This window comes from Aquarana catesbeiana, linkage group LG03 (genome assembly GCF_042186555.1).
Source record: "Aquarana catesbeiana isolate 2022-GZ linkage group LG03, ASM4218655v1, whole genome shotgun sequence".
Classification (NCBI taxonomy): domain Eukaryota; kingdom Metazoa; phylum Chordata; class Amphibia; order Anura; family Ranidae; genus Aquarana; species Aquarana catesbeiana.
Genome location: NC_133326.1, coordinates 724,779,312 through 724,806,474, shown reverse-complemented (window position 1 = coordinate 724,806,474; position 27,163 = coordinate 724,779,312). Strand labels below are relative to the sequence as shown.

Below are 27,163 nucleotides of genomic sequence, written 5' to 3'. Positions count from 1 at the left end.
CGGTAGTGCACAGGGTGACATTGTAGGTTGCTCCACAGTGAACAGGTATTCTCCACATTGCAAACATCGGACAAATGGACGGAGATGTATGGCCAGTCCCTGGCACTTGTGGCATAGCATACCCAGCCCTTCAATGTCTCCAATAGTGTACAACACAAATCGCCCCTGCGGCTTCAAGCGGATGCCGGTATCCGTCAGCAGGGTTCCGGTTAGCATGGCACCCGCAGCGGTGCTTGTAGGGAACATCCTGGACCCCATGGCCAACTGTAACAGCGAAAAAGAGGACATGGCTGCACTCCGAACTTCTCAGTGTGATCACGTGGCCTCTTTTCTTTAGCTCCAGACATGCCCATGCGTCTCACGCAGCAGCAGGCGGGAACTCCTCCTCCCTGCTCCCTTTTAGTCACGTAGCTCCCGGGCCTACTTGGCTCCGCCTGTAGCCTAGGCACTTAGAAAGTGATCCGCACTTAAGCCCTTTTTGTCCAGCAACAAGTAACACAGTCCAGAGCCCTCTTTAACGTAGACTCTCGGTGAAATAACTTCTCGGAGTTGCTCAGGGCAACGGCAAATATCCCGGATGATGCCCCCACATGTAGCACTGACCCCCGAAGGAGCTGCTGGTTATTATTTTGGGTCTTTGCCGTCACCTCTCACTCACAGTTCACCATACCAGAAACTTAGAGCCTATACTGGGCCTTGCGCCCACCTATATATGCACAAGTCATTTAGTTCTTTTTCCAATGCTTTTTATTAACAACTTGAGCAGTAGAGGGATGGAGGGTTTAAGGGAAAGTTCAGATACCTTGTGCAGATCACTGAGGAACTTTTAGATCCCATAGATAAGTACACCTTCAGTCAACGGATCTTGCTCACCCGGATAGGCCTCACTCACTGACCTAGCAGCCGGAATGATGCCCGGACAAAAGTCTCTGCCACAAGATAAGAACAATAATTGTTGGACAATCCTCTGCCACAGGATTTAGTATTAGTTGGACGATCCTCAGGTATAGTAATGGTAATGAACACAGCAACACAGTACTAATAATTCCTTTAAGCCATCCGGCAGTACTGTGAGGTAGATTTGGTTAGGATGTATCCTCCAATTGAGTCACCAGGCTCCTCTTGAGATACCAGCCTTTCGCTCAGTCTCCAAGATGAGTCCTCCCCCAGGTCTTTCAATTGCTCGGCTTTTTCCCGCAGGACAGACAGCACAGGACCATCTCTGAACCAGTAGGCCCCAGACAGATTCTGGGCCTACTTGCAGTCACATAGCCTCTGGCCAGCAGGGCCCCAAGACAGAAAAGGAGTTGTCACATACCTTAGGCCAGGAGGGCCAGGAGGTGAGAGAGAGAGAAAAATGGCGTCTGCCCCTTAAGTATCCTTTTCCAGAATTCACAGCGGTGAACCACTCCCACTGGGCTGTTTCTGGGAAAGGAGGACACTCAATACACCTTAGCCTGTTGCCCTTCCATCACTGGCCTGTGGTGACAACGACACCCACCGGCGACAATGTGGAACTGCACGCAACACAGCCAATGCTGAAACAGAGGCTAATTTAGCCATATCATTGAATCTGAACTATATACAGAACAGATAACCCACTACATTTACATGCAAGCACCTGATCAACAGGAGCAGGGTGCTACATGCATATTACAGAAATGTAATGATAGAAAATGTTTCATGCCCCCCCCCCCACTAATATTGTATACGTGTTCTTTAATCCTTTCTTTTACAGCCCTTTTTGTCCTTATAATGTATAGAAAATTACATGGACATCTGAGAGCGTAAACCACCCCCTTAGTGTCACAACATATCAGGTCTTTCATTTCATAAGATTTGCCTGTTAGTTAGTAAATTTCTTTCTTCTTCTTGGATTACTAGTAACTCTATTACAGCTATAACATCTTCCGCATCTGAAAAAAACCTCTTATTATCCAAGGTAAGTATTGGTAAAAAAATGTAGTGGATCCCCCCAAACAGAGGAATCTCACATTCTTGAATAGTAGCAACTTATCTACAGGCAAATCTTATGAAATGAAAGACTTCAAAAGACTTTGATATCTGGTGACATTAAGGGGATGGTTTATGCTGTCAAATGTCTATGTAATGCAGCACTGCCCCCTGCTCCCATAGGTCGCTGAGTATAGTCTTTCTTGGGCCTCCCTCTGATCCTGCAGCCAGACACTTGGATATTCTTACACGACCACCCGCACATTCTTCCGCTCATTATCCAACGATCAGTCTAGGGTATTATTGTTTTTTATACTTATTGGTAGAACGTGAATAGGAGAAGGGATTAGTGGGCTACTTGAACTTGAACTATGCACAGATGAGGAGAGCTCTCACTTGACCTCATTAGAGTGAATTGATTAGCGGACTCCCTGCTGAACCACACTACAATTTTATGGAAGAAAAAGTCCTTTGCTTGCTCTAGCAGCAGACTCAATGAACTATAATTCTTTGAGACACTCACCAGTATCCCCTTCCACTGACACCCATCCGCTGACTTTACTAGCCTGAAGTGATGGCCCTCAGAGAACAGGCCTCTATACGCAGATCTGTACTCACAGTAGCTAGGAACAGATCCTCCTAGATACGTCTCTCTCCTAGTCAGCTCTGCAGGACATCTGGGTTGCAGCTTCTGCGGTTCCAGCCCTCAGGTTGGAACCGCAGAAGAGGCCGCATGGCAGTCTGTACAGAGGAGGGGCAGCAGCCCCCTCCCTCCAGGACCCCGCTCTCCAGCTGAAGAATATGAGTACATGTGCCCTAGGCATATATACAGTCATCCAGCATGCCTTGAGGCACCTTCCTCTGCCAATGGCCACGGCTGTACTCTCTGGCACCTACCTAAGAGGGTGGTACAGAAACATTCTATACATATGAAGGACAATGGAGCACTGGTCCACTGGTCTGCGTCAAAATGGTGCTTATAAAAGCCTATATTTACTCAGAGTGAGGTGACATCCAAATGAATCCCCCCGAGGAAGCCACATGACCTTGTGGTGCAACGCGTAGGGTAAGGGGCAACTGACGTCATGTTGCTCTGTGTTTGACCCCAAATGTGTTAAACTATACTATATTGCTGATCTCCACCACTGGCATTTTTTGATACTTGCTGTATGTGAGTGTAATTTCTGGAGGGTTGGGGAATAAAGGAAAGTGTTTTTTTTTAAATTATATAAACGCTATTGTTTGCCAATTTTACTTTTTCCTAATGTGCATGGCCAATCCAAATATGACATGAGGATACAAGAGCTATAGAACTTGGGAAGAAGTGACGTATTGGGAAAGAAGTGAGGCTGGAGGAATCCATCCACTGAGCACATCCCATTGAGTCCCTGAGGAACACTGGTGTTCTCTGACCATACTTACCTGTAAGATGACATTATCTCAGGTGAGAGCACATCTGGTGGAGGGTCAGCACATTGATTATTGGAATATGAGTACTGCAAGGTGACAGTAGGCGAACATATACGCTTAAAGAAGAATGTAGCCTTTGGACTGCATATATTCAATAATAGATTGGATCTACAGAGTTTAATACAGTGGAACCTTGAATTACGAGCATAATCCGTTCCAGGAGAATGCTTATAATCCAAAGCACTCGCATATCAAAGCGAGTTTCCCCATAGAAGTCAATGGAAACAAAGATAATTTGTTCCGCATTGACTTCTATTGCAGGCGGTAGGAGCTGAGATCAGTGTGGGAGTGGCAGCCAGCAGCACTGAGAGCCCACAAATGGTGAGCTTGGCAGGCCAGAACCAAGTAGATCCTTCTCCCCACTGCCTATGACTGTGAGTACACCCCTCACATTTTTGTAAATATTTTATTCTATCTTTTCATGTGACAACACTGAAGAAATGACACTTTGCTCCAATGTAAAGTAGTGAGTGTACAGCTTGTATAACAGTGTAAATTTGCTGTCCCCTCAAAATAACTCAACACACAGCCATTAATGTCTAAACCGCTGTAGCAAGGTGTATTTTCTTTAGTGTTGTCACATAAAAAGATATAATAAAATATTTTTAAAAATGTGAGGCGTGTACTCACTTTTGTGAGATATATATATATATATATATATATATATATATATATATATATATATATGTATATATATATATACACACACACACACACACACACACACATACATGTGTGTTTGAGCTTTGGCGTGCACACACTAATGCAATAGGCTGCGTACACCTATGCTCCCTATGCTCCCCTTCAATAGTTTGCTTCTAGTTACACAGTAATAAGAGTCACTCAAGGACCGATATTCATTGTTACATACCAGTGGTGGCCTGTCCATAAAGGGCGCACGGGCTACATGATCTACATATCAGTGGCGCCAGACCATGGATTCCAGAGGCTCTAATAGGCTTAAAAAAGGGGGGGGGGGCTCAGTGTGCAGAGCATTGCAGTTTGAGCCCACCCAGTTGTGTGACCATAGCAAATGAATTTTTGCTAAAGTTCCTCCCCACCAATCAGGAGGAAGGCCTGTGAGACCGGTTTCCCGATTGGCCAAAGCGTCAGGTTGTCCTATTGGATGCCTAGCACTTTGGCAGAAGAGGAGACACACGGAGGAGGAAGCTGTGGCGGGGGGTAAGCTCACTTGCTGGTTGCTGCCTGGCTTACCAGTGCCCATCAGTGCTGACCACTAAACTCACCTACCTGACACACTGACCTACCTGACCCACACTGTCCATTACACTGCCCTACCTGACCCACACTAACCATTACACTGACCCACACTGACCATTACACTGACCTACCTGACCCACATTGACCATTACACTGACCTACCTGACCCACACTGACTATTACACTGACCTGCCTGACCCACACTGACCATTACACTGACCTGCCTGACCCACACTTACCATTACACTGACCTACCTGACCCACACTGACCATTACACTGACCTGCCTAACCATTACACTCACCTGCCTGACCCACATTGAACATTACACTGACCTACCTGACCAACACTGACCATTACACTGACCTGCCTGACCCACACTGACCATTTCACTGACCTACCTGACCCACACTGACAATTACAATGACCTACCTGATCCACACTGACCATTACACTGATCTACCTGACCCACACTGACCTACCTGATCCACACTGACCTACCAGACATACACCGACCCACACTGACACGCACTGACCTACCTGACCCACACTGACATGAACTGACCCACACTGACCTACCTGACCCACACTGACATGCACTGACACACACTGCCCTACCTGACATACACTGACCTACCAGCCAGAGCCAGAAGAGGAGAGCCGCCCGCCCGAGCGATGAGAGGTGATCTTCTCATATTGACACTGCCGCATTGTAATTCCCGCCTTCTGGAGCCTGCATCACCTATGATGGACGTCACATGTCCCGCGGTCCCAGCAATGGACCAGTGGGACGTCCATCATAGATGCTGCGGGCTCCAGAAGGCTGGACCTGCTATGTCACCCTGCCATGCTCGGAGTCAGATCACTTCTCGCTCAGGCTCGGGGCTAATAATTGAGTTGCAAATGCCCAAGACCCGGGGCTTTTTGGGGGCCAACTTGGGGCTCCAGCCCCCCTCAGCCCCAACCCCCCCCCCCAACGCCACTGAACTGGACCATGTGAATCTTGCCGTTTCCATGACAGTACATCTCATATACACAAAACACGTTCATGTCATAAGACAGCAGGGAGCTGAAACCTAAATATAGTAATACAGAAACCCTACAATGAGCAGATGTAGTATAGCTCAACTATTATAATCCCTGCAACCCAAGAGGGTCCAGTAAAGTTCATAAAAAAGGAGACCATATGTTCAAGTCCATATGGAGGGGCTCAAGTCCATATGATATCCACATGGAGGAGAAGGCACATCAGGGGTTAATCGTACATCAAAGGTTTCATCACACCTGCGTAGGGATCTCAGGGGAGTCCAGCTGACAGGTGTGTGGAATCACGGAACACAGGGAGCAAACCAGCAATAGCGGTGAAGAAAACGTTAATAGAAAAACAAACAATATCCAATTATGTGAGGGGTTTGGCGTGCGATACACGACTCAGAGGGAGGCCCAGGGGATCGAACAGCAACAGACAGTCAGAGAATGCAAAAAGCCAGTGGTGGTGAGGGCCCATGGCTGAGAATGGTGACAGCTAACAATGACAAGTAGCTCTCTCCAATCTGCAAGGGGACAGACTGAAATGTCACCACTGTTGAACTTCAGTTGAGGAACCTTCACCCCTTGACCCAGGGAACCTTCCATGTAGACACGTTAGCTGACCCATTTAGGCTCAGCTATGTGTCATCTAGAGGTGGAGATGTATTATAAATGAGGTAGTTTTACCAATGGCTGAGATGTAAAAGTAGTAAGATTGTAGATACAGTATATCACAGCTGGTTTTACTTGCTCAAAGTAAGTTCCCCCCCCCCATCCCCTCTTCCACAAAACAAGATCCTTGCCTGGACTAGCTAGTCGCCATGGGCTTGCGTCCTTGAGATGAAACTGCACCAGCACCGGCTTTTTTGCATTCTCTGAGAGTCGGTCCCAAGATCTGGACAGACATAACGATGTTCGATCCTCTAGGACTTCATTGGTGTTTTCTACTAAAGTTATCTTCACTACTAATGGTTTACGCCTCGTGCTTGTAAAAAAAAACAAGTAGGCACATCACGCACAAAGGAAATGTCACTAATCTATTATGAAATATGTAGCTAAGGCCAGAGGCGTTGCAAGGTCTTAAAAAGATCTGGGGCTAGAGCCCATAGCAGCGGTCACTAACCGGGGGGGGGCACATCGGTGGTAAGCAATTTTTCACGGGCAATGGCTGGTGTTGGCGCTTCAATCATCATGGCACCATGGTTGATATGGTCAGGGTGATTGAAGCGCATTGTTTCTATTGTTACATTCTAATATATAATGAAGTTGTTCAACTCACCATATTGAAGAATCAGTGGGAGCCCTGGGCGTGTCACTTGCCACATCTCCTGCCACCAGATGCAACGTGTCACTTGCCACCGTCGCCTGTCACCAGATGCAGCTTGTTACTTGCCACTGTCACCTGGCACCAGATGTGGTTTGTCACTTGCCAGATCAACTGCCACCATTTGCAGATTGTTACTTGCCACGTCACCTGCCACCTGATGCGGATTATCAATTGCCACATCACCTGGCACCAGATGTGGATTGTCACTTACCATTCCAGCCTTTGCCACCAAATGTGCATTGTCGCTGCATTGGTGGCAGGCTGGCAGCACTGGTTCATTTAGTGAGGGCAGGAGAGCGGTGATGCGGGGCGGGCAGTGAGAGATGTCATCTCTGCTCGTCTGCCCGCTTCTCTCCTCTTTTAGAGTAGCCTCTGTGGCTGGGACATCTGCTGCAGAGAAGGCAGAGAGGGAGTCAGTGTTGTTCTCCTCATGATCAGCGGGCTGTGCTGGCAGTGAAGCCCAGTGCTGCTTTTTGGCTGAGGGCAGCTTAGTGGGTGATGAGGCTGGGGAGACTGCAGATCTCCTTCCTCTGTCAGATGAGGAGGAGAAGGAGGCTTCAGCTGTGGACCCTTCCATGTCAGAGTCTGGGAGACAGAGTCTTTGGGCAGTGGTTGTGGTAAGGCAGGGCGGCCGTTCTCCACAGTGCCATCTTGGACTGTTGTATGTGGTGGCTTCATGAAGTAATCTGTCAAGCAGCATGGACCCGATGTCTGCAATCGTCGCTGGGTCATGGTCCACAGGCGTGCAGGGATCTTCTCCTCCCTGGGAGAGAAAGAATCCGTGGGTTGGGATGCAGAGAGCCGAGTTGTTCCCCCTGTGAAGCGGAGCAGCAGCGGATCACGCGGCCATATTGCTCGGTGGCCAGGTCACGCCCCTGCTTCTCTCCTCTCATGCGCCTCTCTCATGCAGCCCGCCTGCAGCCGTGGCCCACTGGTAAGGCACCTTGCGGCAAGAGACTTGGGGCTATGGACCCCAGATTCAGAGCTATATCCCCAATGGCCACCCCTAGCGACGCCACTGACTAAGGCAAAGATTGTGAATGTGTAGGCACAGATCGGTGTGATCAGCCATAACATTATGACCACTGACAGGTAAAGGGAAAATCTTGTTGCAATGACATCTGAAAATTGGTAGGATATATTAGGTTATGGGGCTGTGTGTGAAGCCCATGGTGACCTGTGTCCACAGCCCAAAGCTTCCACAGTGGTCACATGAACATAAGAACTGGACTATGGAGCAAAGGAAAAAGGTGGGCAGATCTGATTAATCACTTTTTCTTTTCCGTCATGTGGATGGCCGGGTGGGTCACTTACCTGGGGAAGAGATGGCACCAGGATGCGGTATAAGAAGGCAAGTTGGCAGAGGTAGTGTGATGCTTTGGGCAATGTTCTGCTGGGAAACCTTGGGTCCTGCCATTGATGTGGTGTCCATGCCTCAATGGGTCAGGGCTGTTTTAGAAAAAGGGGGGGCATACTCAAAATTAGGTGGGTGGTCATAATGTTATGGCTGATCGGTGTATAAGACTAAATGTACAGAACAGTGCACATGGATAGATGAAGGCAGCAGCTATCAGTAGCATTGAACCACAATATACATCATCAGTACAGCAAAACATTCTCAGTATATAGTGATAAAGCCAACAATACCACCGTTATAAAACATGTTACTGGCCAGCCTGGGAACTCTCTAGAATCGGCCCAGGGAATTTCAGCTAATCAGTAATATTGAGTCACTAATCCCCTGGGAGCTCACTCTGGCTCATCCACCAATTGGCTGAATGGAAGAATGACACTTGCAATGGTGATAAGCCAGCTCTTCAGGGGAGGGGAAAGCCTGAGGAGATGTGACTGGTGCACTCTCCTCCTCCGGTTCTTCCCTCCTCCAAGGAAAGGGTGTATGTAGCCAGAAGGGGGCTACAATATGCAGCTTGAGACCTTGTGTAAAGATGATGGACCTTGTATATGTTGGGACAATGGGAGGTGGACTGGAGTTTGGTTATTGTCCCAGCATTTTATAGGCACCATTGCCCTCTTGTTGCCAGGGTATTATAGCAATTTCCTATTTGTTGCCCATGTACTGCAATGACTGCCTGTTTGTTGCCCACATATTACCAAAAATGCCCACTTGTTGCCCACAATTTGTCACAGTTTTCCATATGTTGCCCCTGTATTGCCATGACTATCTGTTTGTTTCCCGAGTATTACAATAAGTGCCTGTTTGTTGCTCTTTTATTACTGTAAATGACCATTTGTTGCCCACAGTTTGTCTTAATTTTCCATATGTTGTCCCTTTATAGCCACGACTACCTGTTTGTTTCCTGAGTATTGCTTTAACTGCCTGTTTGTTGCCCACGTAATACTGTAAATGCCCAATTGTCACCAGCAATTTGTCTCAATTTTGCACGTTTCCCCTTTATTGCCATGACTGCCTGTTTGTTTCCTGAGTATTGCCATGACTGCCTGTTTGTTTCCTAAGTATTATAATGAGCTCCTGTTTGTTGCCCATGTATTACCATAAATGCCCATTTGTTGCCCACAATCTGTCTCAATTTTCCATTTGTTGTCCCTTTATAGCCAGGACTATCTGTTTGTTTCCTGAGTATTACAATGACTGCCTGTTTATTGTTTGTGTATGCTGCACACATGTAACCTAATTTGCTCATGTATTACCACCATTTACTTTAGTGGTGCCATCTGTGCCAGTGTGGGACCAAGTCAGCTCTGTTTGTTTTGAGGACTGGTAATTTAACCTCACAGGCATGTCACTATAAAACCACACCCCTTAAAATGGCATGAATGTGGCCACATCCCCTTTTTCAAGGCTTTGTCTCCCTATTGAATTTCAGGCACATGTTAATGGAAGAAAAAGATACTGCACTTGTGTCAACTTCTAATACAGTGCATAAGGTGCAAACACATCAGTGAGATATTCATCAGAAAAAAGGAAATTGGTAAACAAAGTGTAGCTCTAAAAACAAAAAAGCAGTTCATGAGTAAATAGTCCCAAGTAAAAAATTAAATAAACAGTCCTAAAGAAATGATGGAGAGAAGTTCTTGTAGCCACAGATCACAGGTGAGTCCCATCAAACTCCCTTCACCACGAAGGCCGATCCCCATCATACAGACAAGATGTACTCTTACCAAATGGCAAGGACCCTCTAGTTACAGGCAGGTCTGTTAAGCTTTTGGGGAACTCCCCTTTAAAACCACATTCCGGTATGAGCCTTGGGGTGTACATCCAGTGGACATTCAGAGCTCCCAATCATGTATATGGAAATAAGAAAGCGCTAGATAGTGTAAAACCTTAAAAACGCTGATTTATTGAATAATGATTCCACTCACATAGGTATATTGTAAATGAGCATATCTCCAAAAGACATCCGGCAGGTGAAAATGGCGTCCGCTGTCACTTCCGGTAAATACGCTGATGTAGGCATGCTGCTCCGCCCTACACGTTTTGTCACCAAAGGATAGAATCTTTATGAGCAGTGGGGAGGAGGGCAGCAAGGGCACCAAACAAGATGGGGAGGAGGATGAGAAAAGTACAAAAGACAGGGGGCACCTTCATCCTCTGCAAACTTCCCAGAAATCGCATATTAGCAGGTGTTTCTTCTTTTAAAGGGAAAACCTCATGACGACAATCCACTGCACAGCTCTCCTCTTCAGTTCTTACACACACCAAGACGCACCAACGGCCTTTGTAGTGAAGGCAGTGTGATGTGACTCACCTGTGATCTGTGGCTACAAGAATTTTTCACCATGATTTCTTTAGGACTGTTTATTTAATTCAAATTTTCACTTGGGACTATTTACTCATGAACACTTCTTTTTTAGTGCAACACCATGTTAATGGACCAAAAGTAAATATACAACGCTCAAACTTATACATAGGACTTTGAAAAGACACAGAAAGCTTTAGCTGGATTATTCAGCCCTGTGGCCATTGAATATATAAGGATCTAGAGCTACAATGTTTCGGGTGGAGGTATGTCCCCTTTCTCAAGTAGTTCTTTAACTTTGAATGGTTTGCTTACTTATTACTCACTGGTAGGAGGCAATATCTTGATGTATGGTACTAGAGTAGAAGACTGGTCAGCTACTGGAGTTTCTAATCTAGTTGTACTAAATCGACAGACACGATCTCATTTGAAATGATGACATATAAGGGGAAGTTGAGGAGATGGGTACAGGTTGGTGTCTAGGAAATGGGTAACAACTACCACCAGGCTTGTGGTGGAGCCAACAACTGAGACTTCACGGTCTCAGATAACATTATGATTTCACACTGCTTAATATTGTCATCACGTCATGCTCAATTTTGAATTTATGCTCTGAATTGAGCCCCTGAGAACCCTGTTTGTCTACCAGCAACAATCTTACCCTTTAAGAAGCGGATGGAGCATTGGAAAACAATGTGCAAAAGTTGTATCCACCCCATCTCTTCCTCCCTGCTGTAAATACCAAAACCTTTATGTTTTCTTCTAACCCTGTACAAGAGCTGAGCTCACCAAACTTCCCACATTCACTTATTGACTCTTGAATATATTTTTTTTAATTCTAAGAATTTGGAGAACCTATAGTCCAGTTTTATCTCCAAAGTCTCTTTGTATACCAACCACGAGCTAGAAACCAGAAAAAAGTGCCTCTAAGTGTAATATCATCAAGCAGTTTATTAGTACACTAAAAAGGGGCAACTCACATGAAGTGCAAAGGCTCATAAAAGCTGGTTGACATCAAAAGGTGTAGAACGCCCAAAGCCCACAAACAGAAGCCGTGATGCAGGAGGAGAATAACCAGCCACTCTCATCCAGATCACCCAGGGCAGAACTCTCCATGAAGCACAACATGGATCGTAACACTGGCATGATGACATACCAGAAAAGGGGAGTGCACAACACATTTCGGAGCATGCGCAATGCACAGTACGAGCATGTATGCTCCTTTCTCAAGTTCAGTGCTTGGTGTGACCCTTCCCTTCATGTTATGTGCATGAAGATAGTTTCCCCTCAGATCTTAATGGTGGCTGCTGATCTAAACATTGATAAACTTCAGGAGCAGGCCATGGCTTCTCATTCTTGAACTTGAAGTCCAACCATATCAGTGTTCTACTTGCTCCTCCATCTTGGAGATAATTTCCAGATTTGTACACGGTTTTGCTTTTATGTGCTACCAGATGGCAACAAGAGCTTGTTTTCCTATAGGCTCCATGACTTGGATATTTTATGCCAGGCCTACATTACAGTTTTCAGCAGCTTAAATCGAGACTTCAGAGAAGTAAACTGGAGGCCAGTGGACACGGAGGTGAGGTGAGCACAGCCTACAACTCAGTTATACCTCACTCACACAAACTTAGAATAATGCAAAGGTTGCCTATAACTACTATTATTAATAGTACTATTACTGTATAACTACTACTATTTAACTAACATTAACTATAACTATTTCAAGTAACTGCTCTTCCTATTTTCATGGAATTAAAGTACATCTCTAGTCAAACCTTTTTATTTTTTATTTTTTAAGTTTTGGTTTAAGTGTAGATGGGTTAGAACCCATGTCGGGTTTTTATTTCTTGACCATATATCCATCCTGCATCGTTTATGCTTTATGAGGGTGCACGGCAAATGGAGACACTGTGTAAAACCAAAAATATCCAGCACACCAACTGTCATGGTCTGGCCTACAGTTTCCTGCATGTGAAATTCTTACTTTCTTGCTGCAGTGCTTTTGCTACACCTGTGGTTCTATTCACATGTGCTGCTGGCTTCTGTGCTCAACTATGGGCGTTGCCAAGCTTTACTGTGGATTCATATCCCTTTTCCTTCTATCATTTCCTGTCCCATCCCCAGTCTGCTTCACTATACATAGATAGATATGATCAGTGCAGCCCACATTGCCTGAGCAACTTCCCAGTTTCTCTGAGCTCCTAGTTTGCCTTGTATTAGTCGTATTCAGTGTATGACTTCCCGTGTACCGACCAAAGCCTAATCTATAGTTTTTGCTTGCCTGCAGCCCGCCCTGACCTCGGCTCATTTCCGGGATCCTCTTCTCTCTCCTGCCATCTGTACTCTGCATATGCCGTTCTCAGCTGGGCCAACTTGGGGGCCATGAACTGGTTTCCAGCTTGCTGAAACTCCATCCCCACTATCAGAGGCTTTGGTGAAGAAGCAGGCTAGGGCTTAGACTCTGTGCAAATGGATTTCTACAAGGGCTCACTACCACATAAACCTGACCGCAATAATGGTAGATTTCAAACTCTTAATGATATTTTAGTAGCAAAACAAAGTGCAGTAAAATACACAGATGTTTTAGAGACACGATGGTGTCCATTCTTAAGGTGACAGATCCTTAGAGCTAGGGTTGGATGTGTCACCTTGAGAAAGGAGATCATTGTGTTTCTGAAATGTCTATGTTTTGCTACTAAGATCTCAGTAAAAGTATGAGATCTACCAATCGTTTGTGTGCTGAAAATTTTTGTTTGAGGTTTATATTTTTTTTAAATCAAAACTTTTTTTTATTGATGAGAATAATGGGTAACTGAGATACAGTAAGAAGGTATACATACACCACTTCAGCTGGATTGTATACAGATTAAACATACATGTACATAGTAAGCAGTTACCTGTATCAGGCTCATACACTTGTTTGAGGGGGGAGAAAATAATAATAATAATAGAAATAAAAGAAAGAAAGAAGAGGAGAAGAAAAGACACTTTCCTCCAGGCTTGTTCACAGGCATATGTATCGCATGAGTTTTCATCAACACAGCACATGTATTGTAGGAGGATCCCCAAGCTCAGGAGGAAATCCTAGAAACAGTAGAAGGATCTAGAACTGCAGCAATCTATCCATTACTAACTGAGGGGGAGCAAGGTTGGGGTTATCCAACCAATTCTGCAATATGAGGCTGAATTTTTTGGTCGCATTGCGGAGTCTGTACGCCAGCTGTTCCCTGAGGTCTGTGTAACCCAATTGGGGAAATTAACCATTTCTACTTGTCTAGGTCAATGGTCTCCAAATCGCAGCCCGATGGTGATATTCCTCCCACCGATTTGAGGCACTATCCCTGACACTAACACCAGCAGTGGGGTATAACTCCCCCAAATGACACTAATGATGTGGCGCCATTCCTTCCACTATTATCAATGGTGAGTCACTATTTCATTCACTAAAACCAACCAATGGTGGGGCACTATTCCTCCTATTGATAGCAGTGATGGGGCACTGTTCCACCCACTGATAGCAATAATGGGGCATTATGACGCCCACTGATGCCAGCAATGGGGCTCTTTTCCTTCCAGTAATACCAATGGCAGGGCACTATTCCTCCCACCAATGCCAGTGATGGGCCACTGATGCCAATGCTGGGGCTCTATTCCTCCCAGTGATACCAATGACAGGGCACTATTCCTCCCACCAACGCCAATGATGGGCCACTGATGCCAATGATGGGGCACTATTCCTCCTCCTACTGGACCACAGGTACTATGCAACTGAACAACACACCCGAGGCATTGTTTACTCCCACTGATGTTGGACCTGGGACATTTTCTACCCCACTGGCCACAATCCAGCCCCGTAAAGTCTAAAGGATGGTAAACTGGCTTGTTTGGACAGTTTGGAGACCCCTGGTCTGGGTAACCGTTATTATCGGTACAGCATGTGAGGGACAGTCTTCCAATGGGGACACTCGGTGGTTGTCTAGGAGGTGATTGACCCTGACTTTGTGGAGATTTTTTCATATTTGCTGTTGTGTCTCAGGACATTAAGTCAGGTGATAACAGGCAGAAATGAACATAGAAGGGGTTTTAACTGTACCCTATAGCTAGCTGTAGTTAGTCACCCTGTATTGGACTTGACTTCCTCAGTTGATGAAACCACTTGGATAGGTAGTGAAATGTATTGACCATCACAGATACAAGTAAGTTGAATGTGACCAACTACTACTAGCTAGAGCATGACCTGAATACACAAAACCTTAATAAAAATACCCTACTCTACTTAGAAGTAGAAAAATAAGATAAAAATACTTTTGGCTACAAATAGACTTCAGCAATATTTTCATTAAGTTAATCTGCACCCAGAAAGCCCACCAAATCTTGCGATGCTGTTTTGTGATTAGATGTGTGCTCATGTTCTACAGCCACTTATGGTAACCTCTTGAAGTGACCTGTGGTGGGTTGTATGCAGTATTCTAGTATGCTGGTTGTGGGTATGGCTGGTAGGGTTGTGGGTAGGGCTGAGGTTGTGGGTAGGCCTGAGGTTGTGGGTAAGGCTGAGGGTTCATAGCCACGCTCACGGAGGTTGTCTGCGCTGTCACAAAGTTGACTGGATTTTTGCGCTTCTTGATTTCACGAGCCATTTGGCACCAGGAGCAAGTGAAGCACCAGTAGAGCATGCAGCAGTCATCACAGATGGAGCCCTGACCAGAAGGAGAGAAGAAGGTCAGTGGACAAAGCAAAGACAATGTAAAAAGTGTTCAACCTTAAAGAACCCAAAGTGCCTCCATCAGAGAGTAAATAACCCAGAAAGTATTGTTTCACATTCGTTTGATACAATTCACATCCAAACCAAATCGAGCCAGGAGAAGCTCTTATCCATCAGGGCAACTTAGAGGTAGAATGAACATGAGATGACAAAGGAACCCATTAATCTTACAGTTCTGTATTATCAGCACCATGGCAATCCCAGTTAGTCAGCAGAGCAGACATACCACACAATGGGATGTATTAGTTTCAGGACTTGTGTCCCATCTGTTTGCAGCCTAAGGAGACCCTCATTTGACCACCTTGTGTATAGAGAGAAGCCCATCAGCAAAGTCTTTTTTTTTTTTCAAAGGGGTATTAAACACTATAACCCAACACTACAATGAGGTCTCATCCTTCTACAAGCGATTTGGCTGTTGAGCCACCCACTAAGGGTGGGCAGACCCTGATGGGGAGCTGAGGAAGTAGTTGCCCATCAGGTCCATCTTGCTGTTGATTGACATTGCACAGCAGAGGATGATCCATAGCTGCTATTCAGTCCAATAGCTTCTTTTGGATCCACCCACTGTCAATCAAAGTAAAACAGACTGATAGGGAACACATCTTTCAGTTCCTCATCAGGCTTTGCCCACCCACTGACAAAAAGATTTTTCCAAAAAAGGACATTACCACTATTATCCCCAGCCCCTTTGTTTACATTTAGCTTACTGTCAGGAATTCTCCTGAATGGGGCTCTGGGTGGGTCACATTCATGATTGCTTGTAGGTGGGGTGCAGCATGGTGTGGCGGAATAACACACTCAGCCCCATTTGCAATGAAAGAACTTGTATTGAAATGATGCAGAAACAGTTCACAAATAATCTGGTGGTAAGGCAGCCCAACTAGGAACACTCACAGTTCCAAAAACATGAAGAAAGCAGAATGTAGCCACACTGTTGGTGTCTGTAGAGAGGGCAAGCATGCGACCTGGCCATCTTGTGCCCAAAAGGCAGGTGCCCAGAGAAGTTGCAAGCCATGCACTTTCCCTCCTCATCAGGAACCTTTACCTGTGGCTTGTAATGTCCCTACCAGGCAGGATACATCTCCCTACTCTACTGACTCACAAATGCGCGCCAAACCTAGGAGCAAGGACCTCAAATAGGCTTTGCCTGACGCAAGATGGCTGCAGCATCCAATTGGATGCTTCCCTAGTGACCCAGGAAACCATAGAGGAACTATGTTCCACCTGACTTCCTCTCCAACTGCAGTACTGCTGTGAAAGTAAACTGCACCTGCCTACAAGCTCCCCAGCACAGACTTACCCCACTCTGAGCACTGGAGGACCTCTGTGCACCAGCTTAAAACAGGTCTAAATTACTCCCAGAAATCTGTGAACTGATAGAAATTCTTAAAATGGTGGTAGTTAGAACTACTTGATTTTGTCACCATTATCTGTAATGACACGAAAGCTTTCCTAAATCAGGTGCGGATAAACCTCCACCAGAAATGTGTTGGTAATGCTTTACTGAATTCCCCTGGATGAGTCTTAGTTTTCTTCATATGCATGTTCTTATTGCTTCACCGTTTTTGGTACAATGAAGTTCTGAGACCCATGGCACCCCCAGCCCCCACCGAATATAAACTTACAGGGATTCTGTATCTTTCTCTCACAGCCGCTCTCATGGCCATAGAAATGGGAGGACAGACCATGCTACTCCCAGTATAGGCTAAACATCCTGGATCCAGCAGAGGGAGGCACAGACATTCTCCAAAGTCACTGACCGTCTTGCACTGGAAGCATGGGAAGCACCAGAAGGCACAGCAACCTGCATGGGAGAGAAGGAGGGATTGAAGAAAAGTGCATGCGTAGTGCCCACCATCAACTTATTGGCCCTGGTCCCTGAATGCCCCTAGAAGCTACTTGGCTTCCCCTGGTTCCTCTATTCTGGTTGTTAAAGTTTGTCCATTGGCTCTGGAACTGTCTCTTGTTTGACCAGACCTTGCCTGTTCACAGACTAAGCTGATCCTTAGCTGATGGCAATCCTGGCCAATCATAATTCTTCACCAAAACCATAGTTCCCGCCCAGTTTCAGATTACTGACCCCTCCAGTCAATGATTATTAGTCTGACAGATCCTTCCACTCCATTCTCTTCCTAGTCTGATCACATGCTTGACAATTCCAGTCTTTCTCTAGTCTAGTCTGACCAGGATCTTCCCCTCCAGTCTAGTTTGACCCATGCCCATTCCCCTCCAGTTCCTGATTAGTACAGTATGATCAGTTCCCTGATTCCTCCGATCAATATCTAGTGTATCCAATCCTTCCCTCCAGTCCTTCCCTACTCTGATCGAATGGTTCACCCTTCCAGTCTCTCCCCCTAGTCATACTAGATCCTTCCCCTCTAGTCCCATCATCAAAGCCTTTCCTTCCCTGTCTACTCTGACCAGATGCTTGTCCTGTCCAGCCCCTGCCTAGTGTGACCAGATGCTTGACCTGTCCAGCCCCTACCTAGTGTGACCAGATGTTTGACCTGTCCAACCCCTGCCTAGTGTGACCAGATGTTTAACCTATGAAACCCCTGCCTAGTGTGACCAGATGCTTGACCTGTGAAACCCCTGCCTAGTGTGACCAGATGCTTGACCTGTCCAGCCCCTGCCTAATGTGACCAGATGTTTGTCCTGTAAAGCCCTGCCTAATATGATCAGATGCTTGTCCTGTCCAGCCCCTGCCTAATGTGACCAGATTCTTGTCCTGTCCAGCCCCTGCCTAATGTGACCAGAAGCTTGTCCTGTCCAGCTCCTGCCTAATGTGACCATTTGCTTGTCCTGTCCAGCACCTGCCTAGTGTGACCAGATGCTTGTCCTGTAGAGACATCTGCTTAGTGTGACCAGATGCTTGTCCTGTAGAGGCCCCTGCCTAGTGTGATCAGATGCTTCTCCTGTCCAACCCCTGCCTAGTGTGACCAGATGCTTGACCGATCCGGCCTCTGCCTAAAGTGACCAGATGCTTGTCCTGTCCAGCCTATGCCTAGTGTGACCAAATACTTTACCTGTCCAACCCCTGCCTAGTGTGACCAGATGCTTGATCTGTCCAACCCCTGCCTAGTATGACCAGATGCTTGACCCGCCCAGCCCCTGCATATAATCAGATGCTTCACCTGTCCAGCCCCTGTCTGGTAAAGCAATGTTCTTGACCTGCCCATCCCCTGCATATTATCAGATGCTTCACCTGTCCAGCCCCTGCCTAGTGTGACCAGATGCTTAACCTGACCAACCCCTTCATATGATCAGATTCTTGACCTTTTCAGTCCCTGTATAGCCTGGCCAGATCCCATTCCTCCAGTGCCTGCCTAGCCTAACCAAAGCTCTTCCTTCCATTCTATGCTTAGTTTGACCAGATCCTTCTTCACCAGTTCCTGCTTAGTTTGATCAGAGCTTTCCTCTCCAGTCCTTTCCAGTAGATACCAAACATGTCACGCTTTGAAATTGCGCATGCACATGCAACGTAAATTTTACTTTCCATTTAGAAGACTTCACGGGTTACCACTTTAGATTTACACAGGAGATCTGGTGCTAGAATTACTGCCCATGATCTGATGCCTTACATGTGTGGGATGATCACTGTTGTTTGGCTTTGCATGTAAGCATGAGGGGGGGGGGATTTAAATTTTTTTTTAATATTTTTTTTTTAAATGTAAACATCCCTTGTGACAACAATAGGCACATGACAGGTACTCTTAATTGAAAGATCTGGGGTCTATAAGACCCCATATCCCTCCTCTGCCCTTAAAAGTATTCAAAATACCAAGATCGGTGTGATCAGATGCTTTTCAGTTTTAAAAATGGTGCTGTTTACATATGGGTAACCAGGAAGTGATGTATGCCCATCGCTTCCAGGTTCCTTTATCATAGAGGCAATCAAAGCCGTCCTGGTTCTTTGTTTGCCTCTATGATCAGTCGCCTGAAGCACCGGCTAGTCGATTGGGTGCCCCAAGGGAAGGGGGACGTCCCCTCCTGCTGCTTGTAAATGCAATCCAGCTACTAGTTAGCCTGGCCAGATTCCGATCCCAAACCCATAAGAAAAAAATAAATAAAATAAAAAAACGTAAAATAAGAAAAAAAAAAATTAAAGTGCCCCCATCCCTCCGTGCTCATGTGCAGAAACGATTGCATACATGCGTCGCGCATGCTTTTGTAAATGGAGTTCGCACCACACATGTGAGGTATCGCCGTGAACGTTAGAGCGAGAGCAATAATTCTACTGCTAGACCTCCTCTGTAATTGTAAACCGGTGGTAACCTGTAAAAAATGTTAAAGTGTTGCCTATGGAGACATTTAAATATTATAGTTTGGCGCCATTCTACGAGCTTGTGCAATTTTAAAGCGTGACATGTTAGGTATCTGTTTATTTGGCGTATATATATTGTGCTTTTTTGCGTTAAAATTCATTAAAGTGTATTTTTTTCCAAAAACATTGCGTTTGAAAAACCACTGTTTAAACACGGTGTGACATAAAAAATTGCAACGGTCGACATTTTATTCTCTAGGGTCTCTGCTAAAAAAATATATAATGTTTGGGGGTTCTAGGTAATTTTCTAACAAAAAATACAGATTTTTAGTCATAAACAAAAAGTGCTAGAAAAGGCCTGGTCTTCAAGTGGATATTTTAACATGCGTGCAAAAAATTTAAAACGTTGCCTAGGTAGACAAGTAAAACCGGCACCTCTAAGTGGCCAAGCCAAATAGGGATGCACAATGCAACCAAAACCGCAATCCTGCCCTCTATATTGAAAATGCTGCACCACTGTACGTTATACATAGGCGGAAACAATAGGGGGCGTTGCTGGTCACCCTGCACATGACCCCTCGTGTTGTCTTCTTTTTGGGTGTGATGATGGGTGTGATGATGGGTGTGATGATGGGTGTGATGATGGGTCTTATGATGGGTCTAATGATGGGTCTAATGATGGGTCTGATGATGGGTCTGATGATGGGTCTGATGATGGGTCTGATGATGGGTCTGATGATGGGTCTCATGATGGGTCTGATGATGGGTCTCATGATGGGTCTCATGATGGGTCTCATGATGGGTCTATGGATGGGTCTGATGATGGGTCTGATGATGGGACTGATGATGGGTCTGATAATGGGTCTGATGATGTCACTTACACACTCCCATGTTTTTGCTGCAGTCGCAGGTCCCTGAACCCCATGCCTCCGGCTGCATGGCTTTGGTCATTTTTATCGACTGTGATACATAGGGGGAAACACTAGGGGCATTGTTGATCACCCTGCACATAACCCCTTGTGTCATCTTCTTCTTGAGTCTGACGATGGGTCTAATGATTGGTGTGATGATGGGTCTGATGATGGGTCTTATGATGGGTCTAATGATGGGTCTGATGATGGGTCTAATAATTGGTCGAATGATGGGTCTGATGATGGGTCTGATGATGGGTCTCATGATGGGTCTAATGATGGGTCTGATGATGGGTCTAATGATGGGTCTGATGATGGGTCTAATGATGGGTCTGATGATGGGTCTATGTATGGGTCTAATGATGGGTCTGATGATGGGTCTAATAATTGGTCGAATGATGGGTCTGATGATGGGTCTCATGATGGGTCTAATGATGGGTCTGATGATAGGTCTAATGATGGGTCTGATAATGGGTCTGATGATGGGTCTGATAATGGGTCTGATGATGTCACTTACACACTCCCATGTCTTTGCAGCAGTCCCAGGTCCCTGAACCCCATGCCTCCGGCTGCATGGCATTGGTCATTGTTATCGACTGTGATACATAGGGGGAAACACTAGGGGGCGTTGTTGATCACCCTGCTCATGGCTCCTTGTGTCATTTTCTTCTTGAGTCTGATGATGGGTCTAATGATTGGTGTGATGATGGGTCTGATGATGGGTCTAATGATGGGTTTGATGGGTCTAATGATTGGTCTGACGATGGGTCTAATGATGGGTCTGATGATGGGTCTTATGATGCTATGGATGGGTCTGATAATGGGTCTGATGATGTCACTTACACACTCCCATGTCTTCGCAGCAGTCGCAGATCCCTGAAGCCCATGCATTCGGCTGCATGACGTTGGTCATTGTCATCGACTGCGAGACGGACATTGGCTGTGCCCCGATGGGCTGGATGGACACATTGGACATCATCTTCTGGCAGGTGAGGGCAGACTCTGAAAAGAGACAATACGTGTCAGAACTAAACCCCCAACCAGGACTTGTCCCACATAGGATCTCCCCATCCCTGGACATCATAGATGAACATCCCAGACTGGGCCTCCGATCCATTATTTTATGAGAAGTGCAGCATGATGAGTAATGTGCCAGTGTGACTCTTCCAGGTTATTATTACCTGTCCCAAGGATCACAGTAAACTGACAATGCCTTAACCTGGTTTTCACCCCAGAAGGACAGTGCCATCCTTGTTCAGGCCTCATCCAGGGTCACCCTCTACTTCCTTGACTGAGGTGCCAGCTCAGAGACGACAATCCAGTAAATCCTAGTTCTTGGCTGTGTTCACAAACGTCTGATACAGATCCGCCCCCGCTGCAGCCTCTCACCTTGTGAGTTGCAACAAACTTACAATGTACAGTCTGATCACTGGGGGGGGGGGGGAGGTGGATACTAATACAAAGTTACAATGTACTTCTGATTACAAGCAGGGGGGGGGACTAACACAAAGTTACAATGTACATCTGATGGGGGTGGGGGGGGGACTAATACAATGTTACAATGTACATCTGATTACTGAGGGGGGAGGACTAATACAAAGTTACAACGTACATCTTATTACTGGGGGGGGGGGACTAATACAAAGTTACAATGTACATCTGATTACTGGGGGGGACTAATACAAAGCTATAATGTACATCTGATTACTGGGGGGGGACTAATACAAAGCTATAATGTACATCTGATTACTGGGGGGGGACTAATACAAAGCTATAATGTACATCTGATTACTGGGGGGGGACTAATACAAAGCTATAATGTACATCTGATTACTGGGGGGGGACTAATACAAAGCTATAATGTACATCTGATTACTAGAGGGGGGGACTAATACAAAGCTATAATGTACATCTGATTACTGGGGGGGGACTAATACAAAGCTATAATGTACATCTGATTACTGGGGGGGGACTAATACAAAGTTACAATGTACATCTGATTACTGGGGGGGGACTAATACAAAGTTACAATGAACATCTGATCACTGGGGGGGCCCCTAATACAGAGTTACAATGTACAGTCTGATCACTGGGGGGGCCCCTAATACAGAGTTACAATGTACAGTCTGATCACTGAGGAGGGCTCCATTTCAGGGACTCCTATAGTACAGTGGATGGTTGATCTTACTAGGAGTTCTCACAGATAAGATCTGCCTATTATTATTTTGCGGTAAATCACGTTTCTGTGTCTTTACTAATCTCAGTTCCCATCCCCCACAGATCGGGTGACATCATCACCTCCAGGAAATGGGGACGCTGATTTGAGTAATGCAGAGACCAGGATTTGCGTGTCATGTGACTCTCCCCTGTCATTCTACATCTCCAGGTAATTGGCCTGGTCATCGTCGTGAATTTACATCGCCTGACAAAATGATGGATTTCCCCTTACGTACGATATTTGTATATGGAAATCATATCCCCTCTCAAGTGTCTCTTCTCCAGAGAGAATAAGTTCAGTGCTCGCAACCTTTCCTCATAACTAATATCCTCCAGACCCTTTATTAGCTTTGCTGCCCTTCTTTGTACTCGCTCCACTACCAGTACATCCTTCCTGAGGACTGGTGCCCAGAACTGGACAGCATACTCCAGGTGCGGCCGGACCAGAGTCTTGTAGAGCGGGAGAATTATTGTTTTATCTCTGGAGTTGATCCCCTTTTTAATGCATGCCAATATTCTGTTGCTTTGTTAGCAGCAGCTTGGCATTGCATGCCATTGCTGAGCCTATCATCTACTAGGACCCCCAGGTCCTTTTCCATCCTAGATTCCCCCAGAGGTTTCCCCCCCCCCCGTGTATAGATTGCATTCATATTTTCGCCACCCAAATGCATTATTTTACATTTTTCTACATTGAACCTCATTTGCCATGTAGTCGCCCACCCCATTAATTTGTTCAGTTCTTTTTGCAAGGTTTCCACGTCCTGCGGAGAAGTTATTGCCCTGCTTAGCTTAGTATCGTCTGCAAATACAGAGATTGAACTGTTTATCCCATCCTCCAGGTCGTTTATGTACAATTTAAATAGGATTGGTCCCAGCACAGAACCCTGGGGAACCCCACTACCCACCCCTGACCATTCCGAGTACTCCCCATTTATCACCACCCTCTGAACTCGCCCTTGTAGCCAGTTTTCAATCCATGTACTCACCCTATGGTCCATGCCAACAGACCTTATTTTGTTCAGTAAATGTTTATGGGGAACTGTGTCAAATGCTTTTGCAAAATCCAGATACACCACGTCTACGGGCCTTCCTTTATCTAGATGGCAACTCACCTCCTCATAGAAGGTTAATAGATTGATTTGGCAAGAACGATTCTTCATGAATCCATGCTGATTACTGCTAATGATACCGTTCTTATTACTAAAATCTTGTATATAGTCCCTTATCATCCCCTCCAAGAGTTTACATACTATTGATGTTAGGCTAACTGGTCTGTAATTCCCAGGGATGTATTTTGGGCCCTGTTTAAATATTGGTGCTACAGTAGTAGACTGTCAGTAAAAATTGGTCTGGCAATTACTTGACTGAGTTCCCTAAGTACCCTCGGATGCAAGCTATCTGGTCCCGGTGATTTATTAATGTTAAGTTTCTCAACTCTAATTTTAATTCTATCCTCTGTTAATGTTTAAATATAATCGGGGGGGAACGTTAGCTTTACTGATCTAGAGCTCTGACTCAGCAGGGGGTGCGTCAGACCTCTGAAGAGCAACCACTAGGCATGTGTAATTTGTTTCCTTCCGAATCGAAATTCGGACAAATTTTTTGTTATTCGCTATACAATAGTAAAACATGTAAACGAATCCTTGGAAATAACTTCATTAAATTTGTCAGACATACTGTAAGGAAATTCGAATTCGATTTGAATTTTGAAACGAATATGAAATGTAAATTGCAATTCTTATGCCGCGTACACACGGGCGGACTTTCCGACCGGACTGGTCCGACGGACCGAATCCAGCGGACAATCCGACCGTGTGTGGGCTGCATCGGACTTCCGACGGACTGTTTCGGTCGGAAATCCGACGGACTTAGATTTGAAACTTGCTTTAAATCTTTACGTCGTAACTCCGCCGGACTCAGTTCCTGTCGGAAAGCCCGTTTGTCTGTATGCTGGTCCGACGGACCAGATATAACGCAAGGGCAGGGTGCTGCATCTTGCGCTCGCTGCAATAGGAAAAACAAATTTTCCTATTGCGGCGAGTGCGGGGCATACCAGGCCGATAAGCCCCCCGCCCGCAGACCCCGATAACCAACGGCCAGGGTTGCCGGGAAGAGGCCTTATCAACATGGGGACAAGGTGCTTTGGGGTGGGGGGGGCTCAGGAGGGGGGGCGCTCGCTCGTCCCCACCCCCTTTCCTGACCGGCCGGGCTGCGTGCTCGGATAGTGGTCTGGTATGGATTTTGGGGGGACCCCACGCCATTTTTTCGGCGTAGGGGGTTCCCCTTAAAATCCATACCAGACCTAAGGGCCTGGTATGCCCCGTGACGGGGCTTGCAAGGTGTCAATCTCGCCGATAAAAGCGGCAAGATTGACTTCCTTTCTAGTCCCGTCGTACCCGAGTCACGTTCAAAATGAACGAACTTGTCCGCGTGTGGGCAAGTCCGTTTATTCGGAAAGTCCGCCGTAACTCCGTCGGGCAGGCCGGGGGACCTAGTCTGCCGGAAAGTCAGGTCATGTGTGGGCAAGTGCGTCCGTTCCGAAAGTCCGTCGGAAGTCCGTCGGAAGTCGGACATAGTTTCCCAGAAAGTCCGGTCGTGTGTACGCTGCATTAGATGTGAAAAATTCAGCAGCCGCATCCAAATAAAAAAAAAAATTAATGCAAATTTTCCATATTCATTCAAATTAAATTAAATTCGGTCGAATCCGGAGAATTTTAAATTAATTTGAAAACAAATAAATGAGACTAAACGAAACAAATTCCGAAAACAAATTTAACTAAACAAAATTAGTTAATTAACAAATCTAAGTGACATGAAACAAAACAAATGTTTTCGTTCTGCCTATATCTGGAGACCACTGTTTCCATGCACAAAGCAAGGCTCCTTTCCTGTAGCATGCTGGCCGAGGAAAGGTTGTTGCTGCTGAAATATAAGACGTTGTGCAGCCTTATCATTTGTTGCTCCTGGAATGTATTTAGCTGATTTAAAGGGAAAGTTCAATTGGGCTTTTATCTATGACAGGGGTGTCAATTAAAATTTTATTGTGGGCCACATCAGCAGAATGGTTGCCCTCAAACTCAAAGTGGTGGTTGTATCTGGGGTTGTGCTATGTACAGATGCAGGGTTCAGGGTTGCATTATGTACAAAGTGCAGGGTTCAGGGGTGCGCTACATACAGAGTGCAGGGTTCAGGGGTGTGCTGTGTGCAACCCCCAAACCCCCCCCCAAAGCTTCCTCGCATAGCTCCCTCCTACCTGGCCTAGCTCTAGTACCTACCTGTGTAGGTGGCTCTACGTCACCTTGCAGGCAGATTGTCTCTCTCTTTCTGGGGATCTGTCCCCACCGCAGGAGGTGGGAGTGGAGGGTGAGAGCCGGAGGTGGTGGAAGTGAGGGCCACAGAACAGGGCCTTGTGTTTGACATATGTAATCTATGAGAAGCCCAGAAGAACGGGGTCTCTTAGGACCACCACAATGTGTTGACTGCACATTTTTTTGACCTAACATACTGATTTTGGTGATTTCCTATATACACCTTCAGTCTTCCTGAGATAAGAGCCAAACTTCACCCCCTGTTCTCAGAAAAATCATCTGAAAGAAAACCTCTATGAAAGACGAGACCCAAGTCAGTCACTCTCTTCTATCGCTTGGTATAGTCTTCCTCCTGCCCCACACCCTACTACTCAATTGGACATTTAAAAAAAAAAAAATAGAGGCAATAAGTGCCTCTTTTGTGGATTCCAAACCCGCACTTCCTACTTTCTTGCCTAAGTGAGGATAACATCACCACATCTCCCTCCCAAAGCCCTCTCATACAGACATCACACATGACAGGAGACTTGAGGCATCCTCTGCCACACTGCACATGTACCACTGCGTCATCAGGGGGGGAACTCAAAGTTATCGGAAGAGCCTCCTTGCTGATGTCACATGAGAAGATGGCGGTGTGTGACCCGGAGTGCTGAGCTGGAGCAGTGTTTCTGTAAACTTAGCAGTACAGATAAGAGGGCAGAAAAATCTAAAGGGGGGGGGGGGGGGTGAAGTTCTTCTTTAACTTTACTAAAGATCCAGCCCTCTACCCTTTGTCAGGAATGTATTTCTGTCTGCACCCCTGTGATCTGGATAAATAAGAACCTTCACAGATAAATATTCTGATGCACTGGTGCTTGGCCACAGGTCACCAGAAGCTCAGATTTGAGTCATCTGGTCTTCTATCTGATGTGCTCCTAATTTAATTGGAACTCTCTTTGACCTGCAATTGGCCCCTTGCTTTTTCCATCACCTTGTCATTG

The 27,163-nt window shown here is 45.9% G+C and overlaps 1 protein-coding gene across 2 annotated transcripts in view; it reads right to left on the bottom strand.

Annotated features, from left to right (window-relative positions):
• Positions 1 to 11,654: 11,654 nt before the first annotated feature.
• Positions 11,655 to 27,163, bottom strand: part of LOC141133739 (cornifelin homolog) — a 30,269-nt gene continuing 14,760 nt past the window's right edge. For both annotated transcript variants that reach the window (XM_073623271.1, XM_073623272.1), the window contains exons 2-4: positions 21,502 to 21,660; positions 17,109 to 17,287; positions 11,655 to 15,418 (exon numbers count right to left, since the gene is read on the bottom strand). In XM_073623271.1, coding sequence (XP_073479372.1) covers positions 15,191 to 15,418; positions 17,109 to 17,287; positions 21,502 to 21,637 — 543 coding nt within the window. In that variant the 5' untranslated portion in view covers positions 21,638 to 21,660 and the 3' untranslated portion in view covers positions 11,655 to 15,190. The remainder of the gene's footprint in view (positions 15,419 to 17,108; positions 17,288 to 21,501; positions 21,661 to 27,163) is intronic.